This window comes from Melopsittacus undulatus, chromosome 4 (genome assembly GCF_012275295.1).
Source record: "Melopsittacus undulatus isolate bMelUnd1 chromosome 4, bMelUnd1.mat.Z, whole genome shotgun sequence".
Classification (NCBI taxonomy): domain Eukaryota; kingdom Metazoa; phylum Chordata; class Aves; order Psittaciformes; family Psittaculidae; genus Melopsittacus; species Melopsittacus undulatus.
The window spans coordinates 107644630-107668825 of NC_047530.1; the positions used below are offsets into that span (position 1 = coordinate 107644630).

General features: G+C 41.5%; 1 protein-coding gene across 7 annotated transcripts in view; it reads left to right on the plus strand.

The window, feature by feature from the left end:
• TACC2 (transforming acidic coiled-coil containing protein 2) overlaps positions 1-24196 on the plus strand; it is a 127989-nt gene that overhangs the window by 83160 nt on the left and 20633 nt on the right. For 5 of the 7 annotated variants that reach the window (XM_034062646.1, XM_031053912.2, XM_034062643.1 and 2 more), the window contains 9 exons: positions 1941-2095; positions 8097-9417; positions 13494-13529; positions 14993-15053; positions 16093-16300; positions 20149-20210; positions 21037-21152; positions 21924-22095; positions 23484-23624. In XM_034062646.1, the coding sequence (XP_033918537.1) occupies positions 1941-2095; positions 8097-9417; positions 13494-13529; positions 14993-15053; positions 16093-16300; positions 20149-20210; positions 21037-21152; positions 21924-22095; positions 23484-23624 (2272 nt within the window). The remainder of the gene's footprint in view (positions 1-1940; positions 2096-8096; positions 9418-13493; positions 13530-14992; positions 15054-16092; positions 16301-20148; positions 20211-21036; positions 21153-21923; positions 22096-23483; positions 23625-24196) is intronic. The other 2 variants (XM_034062642.1, XM_034062645.1) reach the window with 2 other exon arrangements.

The window sequence follows — 24196 nt, forward strand, 5'->3', positions numbered from 1 at the left end:
TCCCTTCAGGCACTGAAGCTGCTCTGAGGTCTCCATGCAGCTTCTGTTCTCCAGGCTGAACAGCCCCAACTTTTTTAACTCCCCTTCATATGAGAGGTGCTTTGACATAAGTTTGCTGAGAAAAAAAAGCCCCCAAATCCCCAAGTAAAGCAAACACCCAAAGCTGTTAGCTGGTAGTCCCTTTGCTTTGCACAGGAGCAGAGGTGATGAGATAGGGCTCAGTGCTGGGCTGTGATGTGTGCCCTGATGGTTCATGAAGAGGTGGGAGCTCTCACTGGGGTTTTGCAGAGGCAGCAGCGAGAATCACGTCCACTGTGCTCATCAAGCTGTCAGGGGTGACACCAGGGTCTTTTCTTCCCCAGCTCGCCACGTGCTTCATGCTAAGGTCAATTTAGGCAAATGTAATTGAATGCAAATCCTGTACTTGTGCTTCTGCGGCTTAAAATAACCATGAGCTTCAGGAAACCAAACGGAGTCTGTCAGCTCAGGGTTATCTTTTGACTTGAACAGAAGGAGAGGAGTCCTTGATTCAGGATGCCTCAGAGAGTGCTGCTGGGGGATGAAATGGGTTTTCATTTCATGGCAGATTTTGTCCCCATTGTGCTGGGGCAGTGGAGACTTACAACCATGCACAGAATTGCTGGAAATAAGCAAATCAGTCCTGTCCTTTGGGAAGCTGCCATGTTCAATTCACTCCATTACACACCTGTAGTAAAAGTCTGCATCCAATTGACAAGCTGCTTGAATGTATACTCAATATATGTTAGTTCATATTGAATATGACACCATTGTTACTGCATTGCTTGCTCCCAAAAATAGGCTTCACGAAGAAATGTTTAAAAGATAAAATTTGGTCTCAGTTTCATTTAAGAACAAATAAGAGCAATAGTCTTCTTCCCTGTGAGGGTGCTGAGGCGCTGGCACAGGGTGCCCAGAGAAGCTGTGGCTGCCCCATCCCTGGCAGTGCTCAAGGCCAGGTTGGACACAGGGGCTTGGAGCAGCTGCTTCAGTGGAAGGTGTCCCTGCCCGTGGCAGGGGTTGGAATTGGATGAGCTTTAAAATCCCTTCCAACACAAACTGTTCTGTGATTCTATGATTTTCAGATGTAGAAGGGCATTTTCTAATGCTGCTCTTCAGTAAGAGTAAATGCTTTGTCCTTGTATGGTTTAAATGTTCACTTAATGTTTAGGTTACCCATCATTTTGTACAGTTGTTTCAACCTTGCATTTCATTTGAATGGCTTCCTTTTGTGTGCTGCTGTTTCCTTGCTGGGTTGGCACCAACCCATTGTGGTCCCTATGGGTTTTGTGCCTCTGTGAGCACAGGGTGCTACAAAAGGATTGTTGATGATACCAGAACTCTGTGCGTGTTACAGGTTGTCTCACCTTGTGTAACAAAGCCATACACTTACTGTTTGAAAAGGGCTTTTGTAGACTTCTGCTAGAAATAGGATGCAGTATTTCCATGGGGAAGAATGCACAAGGATTTGCTGTACCTCAGGTGTCTCCATGTTTGTTTTCTCACCTGTAGGAGCACACACAGAAATTTGATGCTGTTTTGGATGGGGTTTTTGATGAACCCGTGAAATTATCTTCATTTTGTGCCAAGGGAAGTTGCAGACACTAGCACAGCACAGTCAGTGGTGTTGTCTGTGTGGCTGAGCCAGCTTCACACTGGAAATCAGGCTTGCAGAACAGATTTATTTCCAAGTGTGTGTTGCATTTTGTAACACCAAGTGATGTAAATACTGGTATATGATGAAGATGATAGCCATGATGCTCTACTCTGGAAGCCATACTGCAATGTGAAATCTCCTTTGGGAAGTGCAGAGCTAGCCTGACAGCTAGGTCTGTGCCATCCACTCAAAAGCCCTGCATTTCTAAGCGTGATGAACATTCATCTTCACCCTGCTCATGAGTCTCTCGTTTGGTTTTCCCCAGGAGCTCTGACTCTGAAGAAGCATTTGAGACCCCGGAATCCACAACACCAGTAAAGGCACCACCATCACCTCCACAACCACCCCCTGAAGCAGCAGCAGTTGTAGCTGACATAGCAGAACAAGAACTCAAGCCCCAGCTGCCCTTGGAAGACACAGGTAAAGATCATGTAGTGTATGGGACAGGTTGTTGATGTGGGTGAAGATGCAGAGAGGCATTTGTGTGAGCACAGACAAAGGACTGATGCTGATAAAATATTTTCTAGGGAATTAGTTAGTGTATGCTGAGCATTATCCATGCTGTGAGGAATGACCCTGTCACCTCCTGGGATAAAGAGTCTCTCTGACAAGTATTAAAGAAAAGGGGCACTTTGTAGAAAAATGTTTGTTCCTTTTGAATCACACTTCAGTCCATAGGGTCTTTGCAGAGTCAGAGGAATAGGAAAAGGAGATACAAGCTACAGATGGAGGTATCTGGGTGAGCACTGTTAACTAGGACAGTTAATAATGTTATTTTCCAATGCATTGTCACCTGAAGCAGAAGATGAACAAAAAGCCCATTAGAATGATAGAAATATTGATATTAGCTTTATAGGAGCAACATGGGAATATGTGTGAATATATGTATAAGTACATAAAATTAGTCCACACTGGGAAAATGACCTTTCAAATGTGAATAACATGTTTAAAAAAACCAAAGAAATCCTTTCCCCATAAAAGCATTCTTTGTTCTCCAAACTGAGTAATGGAATATGAGGGAGTAGAAATCACTCCATTAACCTAAAACAGTGTTGTTTGGGCTGTCAGGTGACAGCTCAGCAGTTTAACATTGAGTTCCCCATTATGCTGCCTTCTTTCCTATCCAAAAGTCAAGTCATCTTGATCACCTGGCTAAATCATAGAAGAGTAATTTTTCTCCCAGTAGGCTGAAGCTTGCTTGTATTTCATTTGGGAAGACATACAGCACTGCCAGGTCACGTTTTAATGCTTTCATTTCCACTCCAGAAGCAGCTGTGCTTAGCAGAAGGCAGAGCAATGTCCAGGGCTGGTGTGTGTGTATTATAAAGGCTGTCCAGCTTTGATTGAAACCTTCAGAACAAACAAGTGTCACGAGTGTTCCAAGCCACCTAAAGCATCTCTGGGAGTTAAGCATTAAGGAATTCTCTTTAGGAGCATGATTTATGAGACAAGCTTATAAGAAGCTGGAAAGATCTTCAACAAGCTGACTCTACAAAATAGGCATTAAATACTGAGCCATCCTGACACTTCCTTCTTGCTGCTACAGTTCCCTCTTCCTTGCATCAGCATTTCTCATTCTCCATCTTCTTCCCGTTTTGTAATCTTTTGCAATCTAATGATCACAAAGTAAGCTCTGAGAGAACAAAAGAGTGCATATGCTAAACAGGACTGGAGTGTGGTTTTAATTACTGCAATAGATTATCCTTAAACCCTTGATTACACATGTGCTTCCCTGGCACACGCACTTCTTGTCTCCCTACATCCCACATCTCCCCCTCCTTTCTTTGACATATTTCTGGACAAAGGTAGGGAACTGAATATATCTGTTCTTAGCTGATGCGAGCTATACTGAGAGCCACTGCATGGCGGAGATGGAAACATTTCCCTTGCGAATAAGATATGTCCATGGGAGGCCAATTGCCACAAACTGAGCTATGTTCAGCATTGCAAAATGCAGTTATACAACAGGGTGATTTGAAGGAAAGAAGTAATACAAAAGCAATACAGCTGTAGGAAGGCAATGCAAAGCATTCATTTATTTGGGAAATATTGAGAAGGAATGACTAATACTAAGACTATAGCTTAGGTGTTTGAATGCTTCTTCAAGAAAAGAGTTAAGCATTTTGTGCCTTACAAGTTGCTTGAGTGACAGTTATCTTGTAGTTTATTTACCTCATAGGTTATGCATGTGGCTGCACACAGAGAGAGAATAAGTCCCCTCCTTGGGGGCTATGGACAATGGAAGTAGAGTTCCTCATTGGTACTATACAGCTAAACAAACAGGGTTCAATAAAAGAGAAGTAAGGAATATGGGCAACTGGAGAGCCTGGCACACACAGGGAGAGGCAGGGATGTCCAGCTGGGTTTCTGGTTCACCAGCTACATGGCTCTGTCTTCTGCGTGCGGCTGGTGACAGAGCGTGTGTTTGGGTGGAAGGAGGGACCATAGGAAGTGTTTAAAGGGTTGTTTCATCTATATCTGATAATAATTACTCATGCAGACGGCTGCAGTTGTGCTGCGTGATATCATTCATGCAGCAGCTGGACCCCACTGCTGGAAAGCCAAGAGAAGAGTTTTTAATTAGGTTGTCTTCAACACAGGCTTAGTAAAATGATGAAAGGGAAATACAGCTAGGCTCATCCTGGGCTTGTGCCAGCTCCTGGTGGGGTAAAACCTGCTGCATGGCTCCAGTCCAGCAGCAGCAGAGCAGGAGAGGGGACTTGGTCTGTAGGCGAGTCCGGAGGGGAAGACGGGTAACAGAGAATGTATGGAAACTGCCTCTGAACCCCAAAGAGTGTCACTAGTGCCTTCCATTCCTTCATAACTTGCTTGTTTATTGTGGGAACATGGGTTATATTCTTGAGACAAATGACTTTGAGGGTTTTTTAAATTATTATTGATATTTTGGTGGTTTTTTAAACTATCATTGTCTTACCAGCTTCTCATAGCAGTCTCTTTTGTTCCTCATTCCAGCTATCTGAGCATCAGAAAGTGCCCCATGCCCTTTCTCCCAAATATTCCCTGTTTCTAGTCAGGAATTCCTCCCTAGGCAGGGGCATCTCTTCTGCCCCTTTCCCCCCAACACCTTATCCAATTGATTAATGAATCCAGGTTGTATACACAGGGGGGATGTGAGAGTTGGAGTCCCCTCTATGCATTACACGCTGCTAGTCAGGATGTGGGGGACTATATTCAGTCCTTTTTGTGCCAGGGAAAATGAGGTCAGGCTTTCCAATAGAGAGAGATGATGATCCAGACATAAACAAACTGATTTCTTGGTATGGAAAACTTTCTTCAGTGTTTATGCTCTTGAATCCTGACAGAGAAGAATTGAAAATAACCTTTACATGGCAGTTTTCTTTCAGAATAAATGACAAAAGTATTTTTAAAGGAGTTATTTTACAAAGCACTGCTAAATGATGTTGTACATTCAGAAGCTCTGGAGCCAGGCTGAGAGAGCTGGGCTGGGTCAGCCTGGAGAAGAAAAGGCTCCCTAAGGGGAGACCTCAGAGCAGCTCCCATTTTCAAGCCTCTTGGGTTTCCCCTTGTTTTAGAGATACCTGAACAATATCTCAGCACTCCACCATTATGGGATTTTATTATAATTTAAAGACAAAAATACTTTTAAATAGCTCGAAAACAGTGATGTAAAAGGACAAATGGCAGTGCTATTAATGTCAGGGAAGAATGGACTACATATCTCTTCAGTAATAAAGCTGTGTTGTTTTGCAGTTGTGAGTACCATTCATATCTTCCTCACCAGTCTTTCTGCTCGTACCGGTACTGAGCCAGTTCTGCTTTAATGCCAGAAGAGTAACTGCAGCATTTCCCTCCTACCAAAAGCCATGTTTTCTGAGCCAGTTTCACATATTGTTTTATAAAGAAACAATAAAAATATCACTGTGGGGAGTGAAGCGATGCTCTTCAGCAATGTGTGCTCTTAAGTAAAGGATTTGATTAGGAGGAAGTTGTGTAATAAGCAATTAAAGAAGATTAAAGCTCTGCACTATGTGGAGCACACCAAATTTGAGTCCTGTTTTGCCTTGAGTAACTAGAAAGCCTTGTACAGTCTCTTTGCTGCTGTGATGCATTCCCAACCTCAGCTCTGCCATGCCTGTTAGTTACAGTCCAAGTCCTGCAGGGCACTGCTTTGGTTTATTTGATTCTACTTTGTTTAAATGCGTGTTTGTACTGACTTTGAACGAGGGGCCTCAATCCTGTTGAGGCCTTTGGTGCACACTGGAATGAAAACAATGAGTAATTGCAGACAACTTCTTGTTCAGATCCCCTTTCATTTCATGCTGACCTACTTTGGTACTCCACCAATATATTAGAGCTACGCCAGTGTTTATGGTTATGTACTCCCATAAAACATCTTTCATTCCCATTTCATTGTACAATGTAAGATTATCCTAATGCTGGAGTTTTATGACACTCTTTGAGCAGTCCCCTTAGCAGAAGACCTATCAGTGTCAGAAAGTGATGTGTGTGGGAAGTGAGCACCAGCTCAGCTGGCAAATCAAGTCTAATTAATGGCCTCCCAGTCTGGCTAAACCCAAGCCTGACCCAGTGGTAATTAAGGAGCAAAAGAAACTCTCATGAAGTCCTGCCACATGTTTGGCATTCATTTAGCAGAAAAAAACACATTAAAAGATCATTTTAATTGATGTGATTTAGTAAACTTCCACAGTCTTAAAAGAGAAATTGTGTAGCTGTCATCCTTTGACAGCCTCTGGAAATACGTTCAGCTGCTTGAAGGTGTTGCTTTGGGAATTGTGTCTGATTTCCTTAAATCCTCCCTGTCCTCTATATCCATAAATAATCCTTGCAATCTCTATGGAGTCATCATTTCATCTGAAACAAAGGAAAAACGTGGTTTCTTTCCTGTTCTAAACCCATTCATAGCTTCTGACTAAAATCATTGATTGATTGTAAGGCTTTTATAAGCAATGTTGATGAAGATAGCTGGGCAAAATGGGAATTATTCTGCAAAACATGTCGGAACTGGAAAGAAAAAGATGCATAGAAATTTCCCTGAAATCATTTAAGGGTGAGCAAAACATTCAGTTTTGTTTGACTGATTTTCTTTATAATTGTATAATTTATAAAAATGACAACATGAAGAATGCTGTGTTGCTTCAATAGGAAACAGGGGGGCATTTTGCTCCAGGGTGTATGAGTAAGAGCTCAGAGGAGCTGGCTTGAACTCTCCGGCTTGATCTCTCCAGCTGGAATTGTGAACTAGAGAGAGATTTCCTACATCTCTTATACCCTGAGTGGATCACACACACACAGGCAGAAGGTGACTGTGACAATCAGGTAGTAGCAATGACAGCAGGAGGAAACCACATTCAGGGTTTATAAAACACTTGAGCAATCAACTTTAATGAGCTGGAAGGCAGCAAAGACCATCATCTCAATCCTTTCCTACCTGTATATTTTGTTCCTTTTTTTATATGCATTGTATCTTTTTCTACTTTTTCCAATATATTTGTTATATCCCAAGTCAGGAGTCTCCTGTAAATAATTTCATGATTCCATTCAACAAGCAAACCTTTAGTTACAATGAAAAGCTGCTTGGATTAACAGTTTCAACATGTAATTCCGTCTATAAAATTTCCTTTCATCAGTGAGTTAGAACTACACTCAGAGAAATCTGTTATAAATCATCTGGAGGGAGCTTCCTGTGGTCTTCTTAAAGAAAGATTTTAAGTTGAGACTATTTCTACAGTACTAATTGACTAAAAAAAAGTCTAATTGACTTTTTTACCTTTACCATCATTTATTTCATGTGACTCTCTCAATGAGTCATGTCTCATTATGAGTTTGGAATGATGAGGGCTAAGTAGAATGTATTGACTGCTTGGGAGCAGCATTGATGGGTTGTGGAGAGGAAGCCATGTTCCTCTGGGAAAACTGGTAAAAATAGCACATGGGAAACAAACCTGAAGATCAACGGGTAATTGCTAAAGCACCAGTCGATTTACAGGGCATGTACTGCATTAGAGCTCTGACACAGTTGGGAGAACTCTTTGTAATAGCAGAAAATGCAAGTAATAAAGTGCTTGATATTAATTTTTTCTGGTATTTGGCATATTTAGCATGTTATGGTAATCCCCATCTCTTTAACTAAGTGATAATTAGTTTAGCAGAGATGCTCTAGAGGCTGTTGCAAATGCATATTTTGTGTTTCCATGAAACTTGCCTTGAATCCTTTCCTGGGGAGAACAGAACTATTTTTCCCTTCATCTAGTTCATGTGTTGGAGATGTCACTTTAGTTTCTGTGTCCTTTAATCATTGCTTAGTCCATTTGTATGATTTTAACCCTTTTTTCCCCCTTTTACTTGTAGCAATATTAGATTTTAGTAAAACTTACTAAGTTCCAGTTTCAAAAACCGAGTTTTCTGTTTGTTCCCACAGGATCATGTTCAGAAGCTGTACCTGTAACTGATGTGTCACACAGCGAATCAGTTGAAGAAAGCCCCTTCCGTCCCCCTTCCCACTCTTTTTCCACCGTCTTCGATGAGGACAAGCCAATAGCCAGCAGTGGAACTTACAACTTGGACTTCGATAACATTGAGCTGGTTGATTCTCTCCATGCCTTAGGACCGAGCTCTCCAGAATCAAAGAATCGTGACCCCAAAGCAAATGTGCGAAGAAAATCTACTGATTCACTCCCAGTTTCCAAATCTACGTTGTCTCGATCTCTTAGCTTGCAAGCTAGTGATTTTGATGGAGCATCTTATCTTGGCAACAGTGAGACATTAGCACCGGCAGCGGATGTGTATGGTACTGGTTCAAGCAGTGCTTCTAGTACCCTTAAGAGAACAAAGAAATCCAGACCAGCTTCCTTAAAGAAGAAACAGCCAGCCAAAAAACCTCTGGATGCTCCGCTGGTGAAGGAAACACCTCAAGAACCACCTGACCTTGGCCAAGCTGATTGTGACCCAGGTGAGGATAAAACAGCATCTGAAGCTAAGGCTGATTCAGTAAGGCCTGAATGTACTGAACCTTCTAAAATCTCTGCTGAGAAACAGGAGGCCCCACCTGTGCCTGAAGGATCCCACCCTTTGGATCCAGACAGTTTGGAAGGGATTAGTGCATTTAGCACTGGAGGCAGCAAGGTACAAAACTCTCCACCTGCCAACAAGAAACCACTACCTCTTACAACTGCACCGGAGGCTGAGGAGGTGACTCCACCAGACACTGGAGGACAAGAAGACCCTCCAGTCAAAGGTGTTGCAGTGAGGCTGGAGTTTGATTACTCTGAAGAGAAAGGGGTGAGTGAAGACCAGCAGGAGAGCACTCCTCCTCCCAAAAAAGCAGGTAAAAAGCCTGGTGCTAAAATGCCACTAAGGAGGCCAAAGACTAAAAAGTCAGTGGAAAAGCTTGACAATGCTCCTACCACACCAACTAAGTCACCCGCTGATCCAAATGAAATCCCTATCACAAAAGGCTCTTACACTTTTGATATTGACAAGTGGGATGATCCCAATTTTAACCCTTTCTCATCTAGTACAAAAATGCAAGAATCACCCAAACTGCCTCAGCAAACATACAGTTTTGAGCCAGACATGTGTGAGGACTCAATTGACCCTTTCAAGTCTTCTTCTAAGATAGCCAGCTCGCCCTCTAAATCTCCAGCCTCCTTTGAGATACCAGCCAGTGCCAATGAAACAAATGGAACAGAAGGAGACAACCTGAATAAACCTGCAAAAAAGAAGAAGACACCATTAAAAACGTAAGTTAAAGGGCACTCTTATTTCTAGATTAGAAGAAACACATTCCTCCCCCTTAGCACAGGTACGCTCTGGTTGTATTTGAATAGAGAAAGGAAGATGATGTTGAGTGTTGATGGCCACACAAGTGGACTTATGCTGGAGGTCTGTATGTTCTCTTCCTCAATAGCTTGATGTTTCCAGACCGAAGGAGAGAACCAGGGCTACATCAGGCCAGATAAAGTCATTAGTCTGGAGGCTGTGGCTCAGTGTATCTTTCAGACAATCATAGAATGGTTTGGATTGGAGGGGACCTTAAGCTCTGAATCTGATCAAGTTCTAATTCTATCAATTTTGTGCCAAATTTTCTGTGACCTCATCTTGGGGATTTGATACTGTTTAAGATGATCAGAGTCTTCAGTAAAGACCATTTTATGAATCATAGTTTTTGAGAGTGGGATGTGAAGTAGTAAGGCAATGAAGTAGTAAGGCAATGACAAATCCATTATACGCAGCAGGAAGATGGCTTTATGCAGTCACATATGGCATTTAAAAGAAAACAACCTGAAACAGGAAAATGCAGGATTGAATTCTATTTTTTTACATACAAGACTAATCATGTGAAAATTTTCCTTTCTGTGAAGGAGCTCACAGGTTGCAGAAGGGTTTAAATCTTGAGTGCTACATGTTAGGGAAACATCCGGCTTTTAGACACAAACTGCAGGGTAAATTCCCTAGCTTGCTGTATTTAGATATCTGGTTAAAAACCTCAATGGCTGGTTGCATTGGTTCCATGGTTAACTTGTTGCTGTGCCTGTTAGTTTCTCTGTTCAGACATGGTTACTTCTAGCTGGTAGTCAGTAAGTTTATATCTCATTTACCTGAAACTGGAATCCTGTGTGTATGTGTAAGAAAGTATCTCAGTGCGTGCCCCCTCATAGTGTGTTTCAGCTACCCAACAAAAATGTGAGTTAAAAAAGTAAGAAGTCTGGCAATTTGAAGATAACATGGTCGAGGACAAGGGGTAACAGGTTAAAACTTAAACAGGGGAAGTTTAGATTGGATATAAGGACGAAGTTTAGTGTAAGGTGTCCCTGCCCATGGAAGGAGGGGTTGGAACTAGATGATCTTAATGTCTTTTCCAACCCTAACTATTCTATGATTTTATGATTCTAAGTTCTTTACTGTGAGGGTGCTGAGGCACTGGAATGGGTTGCCCAGGGAAGTTGTGAATGCTCCATCCCTGGCAGTGTTCAAGGCCAGGTTGGACAGAGCCTTGGGTGCCATGGCTTAGTGTGAGGTGTCCCTGCCCATGGCAGGAGGGTTGGAACTGGATGATCTTAAGGTCCTTTCCAACCCAAACTGTTCTATCATTCTATGTAAAACATGACCTCCCTTACAGAGTGAGGTGAAGATTATTCAGTTGTGTCTGAGCAGCTTGCTGCCCTCTAGGCTTCTAATTCACATCCCTTGCCAGATTTGAGGAAGTGCCAGATTTGAGGAAGCTTGTGCCAGTTTTAACTTTCTAGGGGCATTTCTGACTTAGGGGAAGTATAGACCGCAGTATGGTTGAGTTGGTTTTTGTGGAAGGAGCCTGGGTTTTGTGATTTTTGCTTTATTTTCAGGTATGCCTGTAATTTAGTGGAAGTTAAGGCAGGAATTAAGACGCATGCTAGGCTGACATGTTTTTCAAGCCTCCACTCCAAGCTGGCTTGCTCCAAACCAAGACTTCAAAGTCTGCCTGCAAGAAAGGAACAATTTGAATCTAACTGGGCAAGTGCAGAGAGAAAGAGGGGAATTTTAGTATCACCAGGTCCTTCAGTCTGATACTTGCAGGCAGCCAAAGTCTCCTTGTGCCTTCCAGTAGCTGCAATGGAGTTGACAGACCCTAAGTGTAAACTTCTTGTGTCCCCCTGTTATCTGTGAACATTAGAATGGATTCCAAAGTTGTTAATTTAGGGGAAACATGAGTTTTTACAAAAGGCTTGCTAAAACACATTTATCCTTGGGAGAACCCTGTTGTTCTACAGTCACAGAGTTCACTGCTGGGCTTTATTGTGGTGGAAGAAGTAAAACTACCCTAGAGCAGGGCTGGCAGGGTGTTAGGTCAGGGGGTTTGCAGGGATTCCCAGCCCTTACCTGGACTGCTTTCACTGCATCATGGTGTGTGTCTGCTCGTTGCAGCCCCTTAACCTACTTCTACAAGTGGTTTCTCAAAGGGACAGAATCTGCATATTAATACACAGGGCAGCCTGCAGCCATAATATACTCTAGAAGAAAACTACCCTAAAGCATGTTGGGGGATGCCAGGAAAGCAGTGGCTTTTATTTATCTTTGCCTCTCTCTGGTATCTCTTCTCCTTCAAAAGGGGCCTCAGTATTTCTTCTCTGGGGGGATCCAGTGCAGGAGAACACCATGCCAGGCAATGAGATGGGGTGTAAGACCCTTGGCAATGCTCCCATGGTGGGACAGAAGAGAGAAGCCACTGCAAAACACTTCAGATCCAGGGGCAGAAAGGAAGGTGTTTGAATTAGGAAATGGTCCTGTAATACACCAGGACTCCTAAACCCTGATTAAGGGAATTTAAAACCTGATTTTGCAAAGCCAGGAGTTTTTATTAGTACTGTTGAGAGGCGCAGAAATAAAACTCTATGGACCAGTTCGAAAAGCTGTTTCTCATATGGAAATACAGCAGTTTCTAGATTAGAGCTATAGGAGGCAAAGAAGCCAGGCATAAATAATGAGAATTGCAATGCTGAGTTTGTACTATTTGGAATCTGTGACATATGCTGGGTCTTACCTGTGTTAAATCAAGAAATATAACTGGGTTTTATTCTTGAATGCAACCTGCAGCCATCTAGCATGTGAAAAGATGAGGTTTTTAGAAGAGAACAGCTCGACACAAATTGCTCTCTAGCTGTATACCTGAGTGCTGAGCTGCTCTGAGATACATCATGTTGCTCAGATGATTCTGAACAAAGAGCAGCTGATGCCTCCTGAGTGCCTGTTTATAGTGAAGGGTAAAAATAGTGACTTGTATAGACATTGCTCTTGAAGCTGCTGGATGACTGGAGGCTGTGTTTAGAAACACAAGGTGCCAGCTTTCAAGAGCTTTGCATGTGAGAAGAGCCGGACAGAAGCTGCCAAGCTTATAAGTAGAAGAAAACTTTTCTTAGCCTTAATTGTTTGACAAGGTTTGCTTCTGGTTTCGAGGCAATCCATTTGTTCTGTCACGACACAAAGTTAGGATTCAGTGAGAGCTGAAATAGATGAGATTAAAAGAAAATTAAAGGAATTTTTATAAGAGCAAGCAGGGACAGGCCAAGGGGAATGGCTTCAACCTGCCAGAACAGGGGAGACTGAGCTGAGCTCTTAGGCAGAAGCTGTTCACTGTGAGGGTGCTGAGGCGCTGGCACAGGGTGCCCAGAGAAGCTGTGGCTGCCCCATCCCTGGCAGTGTTCAAGGCCAGGTTGGACACAGGGGCTTGGAGCAGCTGCTCCAGTGGAAGGGGTCCCTGCCTGTGGCAGGGGTTGGAGCTGGATGAGCTTTAAGTTCCCTTCCAGCACAAACCAGTCTGGGGTTCTATGATTCTATGAAATGTCTTTTTCTTTCTTGAATCAGGTACAAGATTTGAAGTGGTCAAGTAGCTTTCTCTGTACTGTCATAACAAATCAGCAAGCATGAAGAAACCCTTGCCTGTGTTCTTTCCTTAAGCTTAACTACCATTGAAGAGCAGTTCTACACCCCTTATGATAACAAATACTGTGGTTTGAAATGAAAGCAGGTGGCTTCCATCAGGGAAGGCAGGGATGGTTAGTATGCTGAAAGGAACTTGGAGGCTCCAGCTTTGAATAATGTGTTTTGTAAGATGAAAGCGGGTCAAAAGTGTAACATTGAATTTGGGAACAATGAAGGACTTGAATGTTTTTTTTTTCTCCCCATGTATTTCACAATAAAAGTAGAGGTTAAGTTTGTACAGGTAGAAAATATGCATGATCAGATTGCCTTAACACATTAACATTAACCAAGTATTTGTAGGTTTATCTTTTTTGTCAGTTCCTTCTGTCTGTCTCTCTTTTCTTTGTCTTATTTGTCTTAGGATGGTAGAAGATGTGATGTCTGTATGTTCTCTGTTGTAAGTAATTCTAAGCTAACAATTCAAGTTTCCTCTTTGATTTATGGGCTTTTTAATTTTACTTATTTAATTTGCAGCATGATCAGTTGCTATTGAGCATGAAGCTTTTATGTTAACTATTCCTTTTCACTGACACATGTGAAAGCTGTTTTCAGTAAAGTGCCTGGCTGTGAATGATTTTGAGGAAGCTATTGCCTCTTTATCTGTTTGCCTATCAAAGAAGATCCTCTTTTAAGAACTGTATAGATTTTGTATCCTTAGCTCAAATATGATAGTTGCATTTCTACCATTGTACAGCACAACTGTACAATTGGTCTTTTGTAAATACTGTATAAAGTGTTTCTCCTGCTTAAAGGAGTAATAAGAAATAATTCTAGCATCAAAACTGGATAATGAGTAGCATTGAACACACCAATATTCAGCTGTCCAATTTATTTTCCCTTTTAGATGTGGTATTGATTTACTCTCTGCTGATTGAAACCCATCATGATCATTTCTAGTGTTGATCTTGCTCTCATTGATCAGGCATGAGCTGGTGGGCAGAAATTCTTTGCCCCTGCATCTCAGTTCAAACGTAAAGTGTTTATCAGTGAGTTTGCTGGGATATTTTTCTCCCTTTTCCTAGTTAGTAACATAAATGTATCTAAATAACTCTGGCAAAATGCATCAAAAGAAGAAGTAGATAACTGGTTTATTTCCTGGTTAGAAAATACTTCAAGCCAATTGTGAATGAGCATAAAGGCAACATTCATAATTATACACCAGGACATAACGTATGTTCATTCCTTTTGCCTGATTGAAACCTGTGGGGTTTTGAAGGGCTCCAGTGTCTGTGCTCCCGGTCTGCACAATGAGCTGTCAAGGGAACTGGAAGCAAAATTGCCATATTTGTTGTTGTATTTGTTTTAAAAAGGGTCTATTGAGCACATTTATAATGATAGAGCTTTGTTCCAATCGGAACAGCATCTCCCTCAGCTGGTTTCATGTAGTTCATCCAGAACATACCAATTTTTCTCAATGGTTTATGGGCTCATTGGTGCTTATGGCTCAACTTCATCACAATTGTATTTCTTAGGTTAAGATGAGTTTTAGACCTAATTTTCAGATGGGAAACTGAAGCAGACAGAAACTAAATCATTTGCTTAAGGGCACTGAGGATGTCTGTGCTGGAGCAGGGATTTGAATTGCGATCGAGCAGCAACTCTGTTCTGTAAATGTGTCGGTGCTTAGCATGAAAAATATGGCAATCCTGCTTTTCTCAGCTTTTGGGGAATGAAGGCCTGTTCCAAATGCATGACAAGAGTATGTACCTATGGCATGTTTCTCTGTGCTGCTGCTAATGGATGGGATTTTAAAGCAGTTGGGCTTATAGAGGTTGCATTGTCTGTGGCTGTCGTGCTGAGTGTGAAATGACCTGATTCTCGCTGGTGTTACCATATTAACGGTTTTAACTTTATTTTCAGTGATACATTTAGGGTGAAAAAATCACCAAAAAGATCCCCACTATCTGATCCTCCTTCTCAGGTAAAGCACTGACTTATTCTGATGCGTGTGATGTGTGTTCTAGCAGGGGAAATAAAGGGAAACTGGATTTATTTAATTGTAGAATTTTACATTTAATAATAGAAGAGGCTTTTGTAAAGAATACAAGCATTTTAGTGTCCAAGTATAGCACATTGGGCTATAATCATGAGGTATTAACATTTTAGTCTCTAGAAGTGCATGTATAATGTATATTAGACCTAATATTTGCTCTGGGAATTCCAGTTAGAGTATTAGTTAACACACTTCAGAAGGTCCTATGTTACAATAGAGTGATGATATGAATAAATATCTTCAGTTGTCTGAAAAACAAACATAGCTATCTACCCTGGAATTCTTAGATCAGAAAGTAAGAAACTAAATGCATCAAATCAGTGGGCTGGATGGGAAATAGAAATAAACCAAGTGGGCTGATCCATCAGGAACATGTGCTTGGATGGTTTTATTCCTTGTTGTAAACTACCTGCAGGTGGTTTTCTTGGAAGAGAAGTTAACAAAAGCTGTTCTGCCTTACAAAGGCCTCACTGCTTTGATGTGCCACAGCTCCTTCCATGCTGCTGTTCATCTTGCTGCTATCCATCCTACCCTTTTCTTTGTGCTGTTTGACAGCACAGAAGTGAAGAAAGGGTTCGTGACCTCACAGACCTGTGAAGGTTTGCCCCTGTGAAGGAAGCCAAAAAGTCAGTTTTGGTAGTCAAAAGACTTCGGTCATGGGTGATGTGTGCCACTTATCGCAAGTGCCTAACAGCTTTAAACAGCTCTGTTTTCTCTTTCTTCCCTGTTCTCAGGGAACCTTTGCAATGCAAGTGTTTGTCATCAAAGAGTTTAGTTACACTTGGAAAACTTGCTGCTAGTAGAGTTCCAAATGAAGTACTCTAATATTTTCTGTTAAGTACTGGATACACAGAGCTGCAGCAAAGAGTATGGAATGGAAAAGATGATTATTGTCAGGCAAAGGGATTCAAAGAGTTCAACATGTTAATGAAAGATAATGGAATTAACTGGCACTTGTTTTCTGCAGGATCCCACTCCACTGCCAACTCCAGAAACACCTCCTGTCATATCCACAGTGGTTCATGCGACAGATGAGGAGAAGCTGGCATCTTCGGTGACCAGCCAGAAATGGACCTGCATGACCGTGGACCTGAACACAGATAAGCAGGATTATCCAGAACCCTCTGATCTGTCAACATTTGTGAATGAGACCAAGTTCAGCTCTCCTACGGAGGGTATGCTTTATACAGGACTGTCTGCATCCAGCTGATGCTGTTATTTACTGAGAAGGTTGGGGTTGTTCGAAGATGTTGGCATGTACTTTGAACAGAAATTGTATTATTTGGGAAACCTAAAAATGATGCTCTTTGGACCAATCCAGGGAATTTGTCAGTTATGGGGAGCTGAGTGCAAGACCCCAATAGTCTGATCTTGAATTTTCAAGGAAGAGCAGAGAGGAAGATCAAAGGAAAATGAATGGAGTCTTCAGACAAAGGCTTTAATTTCCTTTGTATGGTTACTTGTAGACATGCTCTGTTCTTATGTGCATGCTACTTGTTCCCTCTGTGCCTTCACAGGAGGTTGTGGGGGGTTGGAACTAGATGATCTTAAGGTCCTTTCCAACCCTAACTATTCTATGATTCTAAGATACTGCTCTCAGTTAGTGCTCTTGGATCCAGAGTCACTGAACTACTGGTTTTGCTTGAGCTTGTTCCCCTAACCTGAACAGGAGACAGTCCCATTAGACAGTCCCAGCTTAAAACTCTGCTCAAAGTTTATGTATTGCATTAAGGCCCTTCACATGCCATCTCTCCTCCAAGTTCCTGGGATCCAGGTATCTTTAGGCACAAAAAAGTCCAGGATATCTGCTGCATAAGGTAGTTATCATTCACATGCCAGATAAGATTTCCCTCTAAATCAGCTGATTCAGATTTCTCCTGTCGTACCCTCCTATGAGCAGTGATGAGCTGAAGCTGGAGGTTCTTGTTACGAGAACTGTCATTGTAAGTCTGTGAAATGTGGAAAGAGAGAACTTAGGAAACCTGTGTGTGGCCTTCCTTAGGGTTCCCAGAGGGAATACAGCTTTGCAACATCTGCTCTGCTCCAAGGGCAGCTTTTCAGCTTTGTGGGTGGGAAGAATGCATGACTTCAACTTGGCTGAAACGTTCTTCGTGATCACGATTTATTCCCTGCCCAACCTTTCAACCCATGTCCCAGTCTGCCATTGAAGCTACTTGATGCCATTTTAGACAGGGTCTGAGGAGGTTTTGCCTAATGAAGAAGTGCTAAACTCCTAGATCAAATGTGTTTGATGTTAAAAGGCAGGAATAATCACAGTGGTTTTAATGGGACTGCACATGTCCGCATGCACATGCTTGTGTGTTTGCGTAGCCAGGGCTTTTGGAAATGTGTTACTTCTCTGTGTACAGAGAAGTATTTCAGTCTGAATAAAACCATTTGGCTTTGCTGTCAAATCATGAATATTAGATAACAGATTCATTTAATTTGTATTAAAAACAAGCAACAAATGCTTTTCAGGAAAGTCTCCCAAATCTGGGAAAAAGGAAAAGTTATGGAAGGCAATGGAACAAAAGGCTGGTGAGAGATACTCTAAGGGAATCATTTTAGCTATCAAAGTGGGTAGAAGAAAGTGAGCAAAGCTCCTAATTAAATGCTAATTGTCTTGTCTCCTGTGTGCTGCATGGTGCAGGCAAGTTTCACATTACTGCCTCATTATAATCAACAATGCTTCCATTTTCACATCTCCTACAAATAATAATTCCCCCCCACCCTTGACAGTTCCTGAGGCATTGAGAAAACCTTGAGTAATTCCAGGGCTGTTCCTCCCTGTGGTTATTTTTACCCCTCCCAGACACCAGTATGAGTGTTATCCTGTAACCTAACACGGCTTTTACACGGATCCAGCCCAACTCCTGAGTCAGCCACTCCATCCAGCTCTCATCTGCTGCGTACGCTGCTTGTAACTACTGCCATTTTCGTGTGGCACAGACCAGAAATAAGCAGTCATTATTAGCAGAAAATGCTGATGTAATCTTGCAGCTATTTGTAGGAGGAGTTGGAGGACATCACTTAGTAAGTCTGTTGTGTGTATTCCTAAAAGGTAATTATCTTGTTCATGGGGTATCCTGGGCATTTGTAGTTATGAATGTATAGAGATAACCAGTGAGCCTAAGGTTTTGGAGGGGAGATGATGTCTTAGAGGAGAAACCTAGGAGAGGAGGTAGAGTCTAATTATGCTGGCAAGTTCTGAGAGCAGTGAGATGAAACAAACCGCGTTTAGCGAGCCGTGTTATTCCCTTTGTTTCTAGCTGAAGTATTTCCATCTGTGTCCTGCTGGGGACTTTTAAATCAGCAGAGTTCAATATGCGTTGTCCCAGAAAGCAGCAATAAGTTGCAATTGCAAAGCTGCTACCAGCCCTGCAGGCAGCTGGAATATCTGTACCAGCAGAGGACAGTGCTGGTACATCTGCCTATGAGCATACCTGTAACCTCACTCGCCACTTGATCTCTGGGGTTGTAAAGCTGCCCCATATACATTCATGATGCACCTCATTGGGTTTATGTGTAGGTAAATGAAACAGAGAAAGGCAGTTACTAAAGCCTGGATGCTCTTACATGGTATTTCATGCTTTCTCCAACAATTCTGCAGTAAGTAGGTGGTTTAAATCTCATGGTTTCAGGTTTGGTTTGGCTTTTGCTAGGAAGGAGCTTGTATATGATACCAGAAGGTTGTCTGTCTTTCTTGACTCCCTGTTACCATCAAAACCATGTGGTGCTAGGAATTTAAACAGGAGGAGCCTGCTATTATTGCATTCTCTTCACTTGGATGTTTTACCTCCCACATGTCAGGTACTAAGAGTTTGTGGCTGTTCCTCTTCAGTGGTTGGTTGACAAAATACATAGACTTGTGGAATATACTGTAAAAAATATTGAGCATTGTAACCTCACATTGCATCCTTTCAAACTTTCTCCTTTTCTTAACAGGTGAGAGATTGTCCTTAGGGTTGGTTTGTCTTTAGAAAGCAAACCTTTTAATGATGCCTTTCTGATACAAGCCCCACGTTTGAAAAGCTGCCCAAATCTAGCAGAATTTGAGCACTTACTTTTGTCATAAAGTCAATGTCAGTGTGCCATTCATTGGAGCTTCTCTACAATGGAAATGAACGCATACAGTGGTTTATTAACTTAACTCATGGACAAATAGAGCATTAGGACAAATCAATTATGTCTTTAATTTTTAAACTGTGTCTGACCAATGTCTTTGCATTTATTTGGGTGCAGGAAGGTCTGCTCTCTTTCCCATTTCTCTGTGTTTTATCCATCTGCCTCTGTTATCAGCTACTGGATGACCATGGATTGGAAAGAAACACTGGTTATTCCCTTCAATGTAATTAGGAGATTAGAAGTAGAGAAGCAGTAAAGATTTGCATTTTTATTACAGTTTAGATTTGGGGTTCTTTGTAAATCTTGCTGCCTTCGGCTTTTCCTTGTTATCTAATGTGTGGAAACAGCCCAGAAAGCTGTGCTGTTGTCTCACCCCTTCAATGAATATCAGGTATTTTACATATCTTTGTATCTTAAGTGATACCACAGTAGTTCTTAATTAAGAAATGGGTGATAAGCATTAAGAAATAGAAATGATTTAATTTCTCAACAGCTTTTAGAATCTTTCTGTGTACATCAAAGGAAACCGGTATCAACATCACCCATTACTGAAAACTGGTTTCTGTGGTGAGATAGCATCATAGAAGAAAGTTATCTGTGCTAAGTTATCCGTGCTCTGAAAGCAGTCTGCAGCTTTCTGAATGTTCTGGCCCCTGGGGCAGAATCTTCAGCAAATTGATAAAGCTGAAGTTTTCCAGGCAAATGAATTTGCCTAAAACATGTCCTAAGCTCACTGCTGAAAACCAGCCCTTCTGCTGCTTTCTCTCTGTATATTCTATTTTTAATACCTCATGGCAGAGTATGGAGCCGGATGGTCCTTGTGAATGAGAGGAGATCTCATTTACTTCTGCAAAACTCATTTCGTGTATTTAATAGCTCTTTTTTGTTTCTGTTGCAGACTTGGAATATGGCAACTCATATGAAATAGAATATATGGAGAAAATAGGCTCCTCTGTGCCTGTAAGTTCTCACTTCCATTTCCATTCATTTGCATTCCCATGTCATAACGCACTATCCTGATACTGCCATCAGCCTCACTACCTCTTAAATTAATTATAATGTGCCTGCAGCAGATTTGCCAAACCAGTTCCTTTGAATTGGCATAACTGGGGTAAATTGCATGTGCTTTGTTGCCCTGGGTTCTGTAGAGCTTGTTCCATTTTGTTATTTAATTTGAAGTCAGCATCAGTGTAGTTCTTCCTGGAGATGAAAAGCAGGTCAGTATTTCCAGCAGTGTAGAGTGCAGAGCTGTCTACAGCAGCTATGGAGCTGTTTCAAGAAAATGAGAGTAAAACTTGAAGAAGGAGAAAATACAGAATGAATGTGGACTATGGAATGCAGTACTATATGTTATCAGCTGTTTTGCCTTACTTCGATTTAAATCATAGGCTTGATATATTGACTAGGTCCAACAGGGCGGTATCCACAGGGGAAGTTAGAAAGTCAAGCGTGCATGCAAGGTGCTTAAACTGATGAGAAGTTTCAATGAATATTTTAGTAACACTTCAGTCAGGGGACGTCTCCTGCCTGACAGGACCAGAAGTCTGATTAACCCCAAAGTGGGAGAAGAAACGCTATTACAAAGAGTGAAGTGTTTAGGTTTAGTTCTTTAATGGTTTCTTCCTTAAAGGGATCATCTCAGTGTCAGTTAGCATAGACTATATTACACCCCTATGTTATTAGTTGTCTGTCAAGTCTTTTGGTCACCTAGGGCTTCACTGACCTGAATTAGCTTGAACAGAGATTAGTTGAGTTGCTTAATGACTCTTTCTTTTCTTATTGCCAGCAGGATGACAGCACCCCGAAGAAACAGTCTTTATACCTAATGTTTGATGCACAGCAGGAGAGCCCAGTCAAATCACCTCCCATCAGACTGTCTGATTCCACAACACCATGCTCAGGGTATGTCTCTGCAAGCAAAGTGAGCACTGGAAAAGGATAGAAGGGAACTGGGCTAACATCATAGCACATACACAGGCAATCCTTCCTCTCTCTGCCTCTGTGTTGCTGACTTGTTTGTTTAAAAATAGATTTCCATCTGTGTTCATATGTAACAGAGAATAGAGGGCAAAGATACAGAAGTTTTATAATGGGGAGGAATAAGGACATGTATTTCTACTTAATATTCGTATGAAATAGACTCACAGGGGCGACTGTTTCATTAGACAATGGCTTCCTACTCACAGCTTTATTCCAGATCCTGAGGTCATTTCCATATCAATCAAGAAATCTCCTAATTGCAACTTTTCCCTTGGCCTTTCCTAGATACGTTTTCTGGACAAGGAGCCTGGTTCATAAGAACAGGATGTGGGGTTGTATTTACTCCCAAAGATGTTGCTTGTTAAGGACATCTGTTCTTGTTCGTACAAGTTGTTTGTTGGGAGAGGGGTAGGTCACAGTGAGGAAAGGGTGAAAAGGCAAGTGAGAAGTATTTCAGGAATGTGTGTAACCTTTCTGATGGAACTGGCTTTATTTAGATGACTCTGGTGCAATGCTTTGAAAGGGTGTTGTGAGTGTTAAGAGATATGATATGAAGTTGGGTTGAAGCAGTGTGAGTATATATATAGATATACACATGTAACTCATGAAGAGGACTCACTTGCTTGTTACCAGAGGTGGAATTGTAAGAGCCTTGTGCTTCACCCTGACAACACATACACAATCTTCATCCAGGTCAAGTTTTGAAGACCCTGAAGCCCAGCAGTCCTCTGGAATGAAAATACAACATCCAGCTTCCCGAGTCCTAGCTGCCAGCCAAGAGGCACACTTACAATCACCTGACAAGTCAAAGCAGAAAGACCTAGAGCCCATGACCCTAGGGACGACTCCAGAGGCTATTGAAATAGTAAGTAACTTGTGATAAGGGTTTGGGAATCATTTTCCCACAGACATTTCTCATATAAAGGTGGATCTTAAAAGCAGAGTGAAACTCACCATGATACTTAAAGGTTTTGGTAGCAGAATGTGGTAGGACTCAAATGAGTCCAGCTGATGGAACTGGAGGAATTCAAATTGAACTTTCTGAATTCTTACTGTAAATCAACATGTTCTTGTGATAACTGATTCCAAGTTGGTACTTTGAAGTGTTGGGGGTTTTTCCTCAACACAGGCATTTCTACACTGAACTTTAACCCAATACTTGAAGAAATATTTTATATATAAAATAAGGGGGTTGGTTGATATGAACATAGAGACATGATTGTGGCAAGTATTGTGAAATTACAAGATTTTGTTGGTAAAGGACAGGTACCCTTTCACATTTTCCTATAAACTGTTAACTGTATTATTGTCATCAGATAATGTAAAAATCACTTTTTTGACCATTAGAACTCATTCCAGTTTCCAGTTCAGTCACCTTTTTGCAGTGGTTGGATTCATGTTTTTCTCTGGGTTGCACTTGAATTAGTGGTGAGCTCTTCCTTGCTTCCAAGCTGTGCTGTGTACAGACTTCAGAGCATTGGTTCTCAAATCCAGCAAGGTTCCCTCTAGGCTTCCACTTTTCCAGGCAGACTTGTTTTACAAATGCCTACAGCACTAGGCATGTCAAGCTACATGACAATGTATTTACTGGGGAGTCAAGAAGAAGCTGACTTAAATACTGTGCTTAATTTGTATTAATGATGTGGTTGATACCATCTCACAAAACAATTTTTATGAGCTTTGAATACGTTCCTCACTGGAGGGAGTTTTGGGTACTCAAATCCCAGTGCTCTTGTTTGTGTCATTCTAATTCCAGTGTCTTATTGTGTATTTATCCTGATCATGTTATGATTGTGAACATAACTTTATCCCCAGTAAGCAGCAGAAGACTTTGTGAAGACTGCAAAACCAGTCTTGTAGAGGATTCGCTCAGTTTTGGTGGTCTTCAAAGCTTTTGGACTGCTTTAGAGATGCCTGAACTGAACATAAGTTGTTTGATGAACAAAACGTATGGTAACTTTGAAAACCTGAAGCATCAAGAGTGGGCTGTGGTCCATGGTTTGAGAGCCATTGCTTTAGAGGTCCTAATATTACTTATTTCATGTTAGTCTTGGAAATTTTACTCAGTTTTTTAATTAGGAAGAATTGTTCTTGATGTTCATCTGTTACTTATGAATCATGTGTTCAAAAGCAATCTTCATTGGGGCATGAAATTACTAGGAATCAAAGATTTGCAAACACCTATGCTGCTTGTGGCCTGAACTACTTGGGCAAAGTCTCTGTTGCTTATTCTATATCCTCCTTACCCTTCAGGCATCTCCTGAAGACTCCTTTGTCTCTGCTGATGCTCTTCTCAATAGGATATCTAAGAAAACCTCAATATGTGAGCAGCCTGAGTATCTAGATCCTGACTTAGCAGAAAAGAACCCCCCAGTATTTGCTCAGAAACTTCAGGTTTGTAGCAGAAATATAAGTGTCACTTGTCTTTAAGTTTCTCTATACACTGGTATAGAAAGGGGTGGGGGGAGGCATGGAGGGAGGTGGGTTACAAGTAGAATAGTGGTTTGATTCTTTCCAAAGTAACTTTGGCCTTTCAGGAATGTAAGGAGCAGAGATATTTAATTTAATTCATATAATACATAATCCTAAATTTCATCCACATTTTCAGCTATACCACTGATGTATCTGTTTTGCAGAAGTCTTTATAAAGCACATCGTTTAAGCTTGAACACAGGACTTGCTGTGTGGAGAGTTATCTCGCAACCTGGCCTTAGTAGGTCTGTATGCAGAGATTCATTTGCAGAGATTTAGGCCCTAATTCTGCTGAAGTGAAAAATAGGCTTTATTTTCCTAGTAATCTAATGCAGAATTTGGTATGGCAGACTTGTATGTCAGGGTATATTTTCTAGAGTATATATAGTGAAATTTTAAGACAGCAAAGGTTGAGTTGAGAGCGGCAGCTGGTAGAAATCCACATAAAATGAAACTGAAAGGTGAGGAATGTGTGAAAAACAGCTCTACCTTTG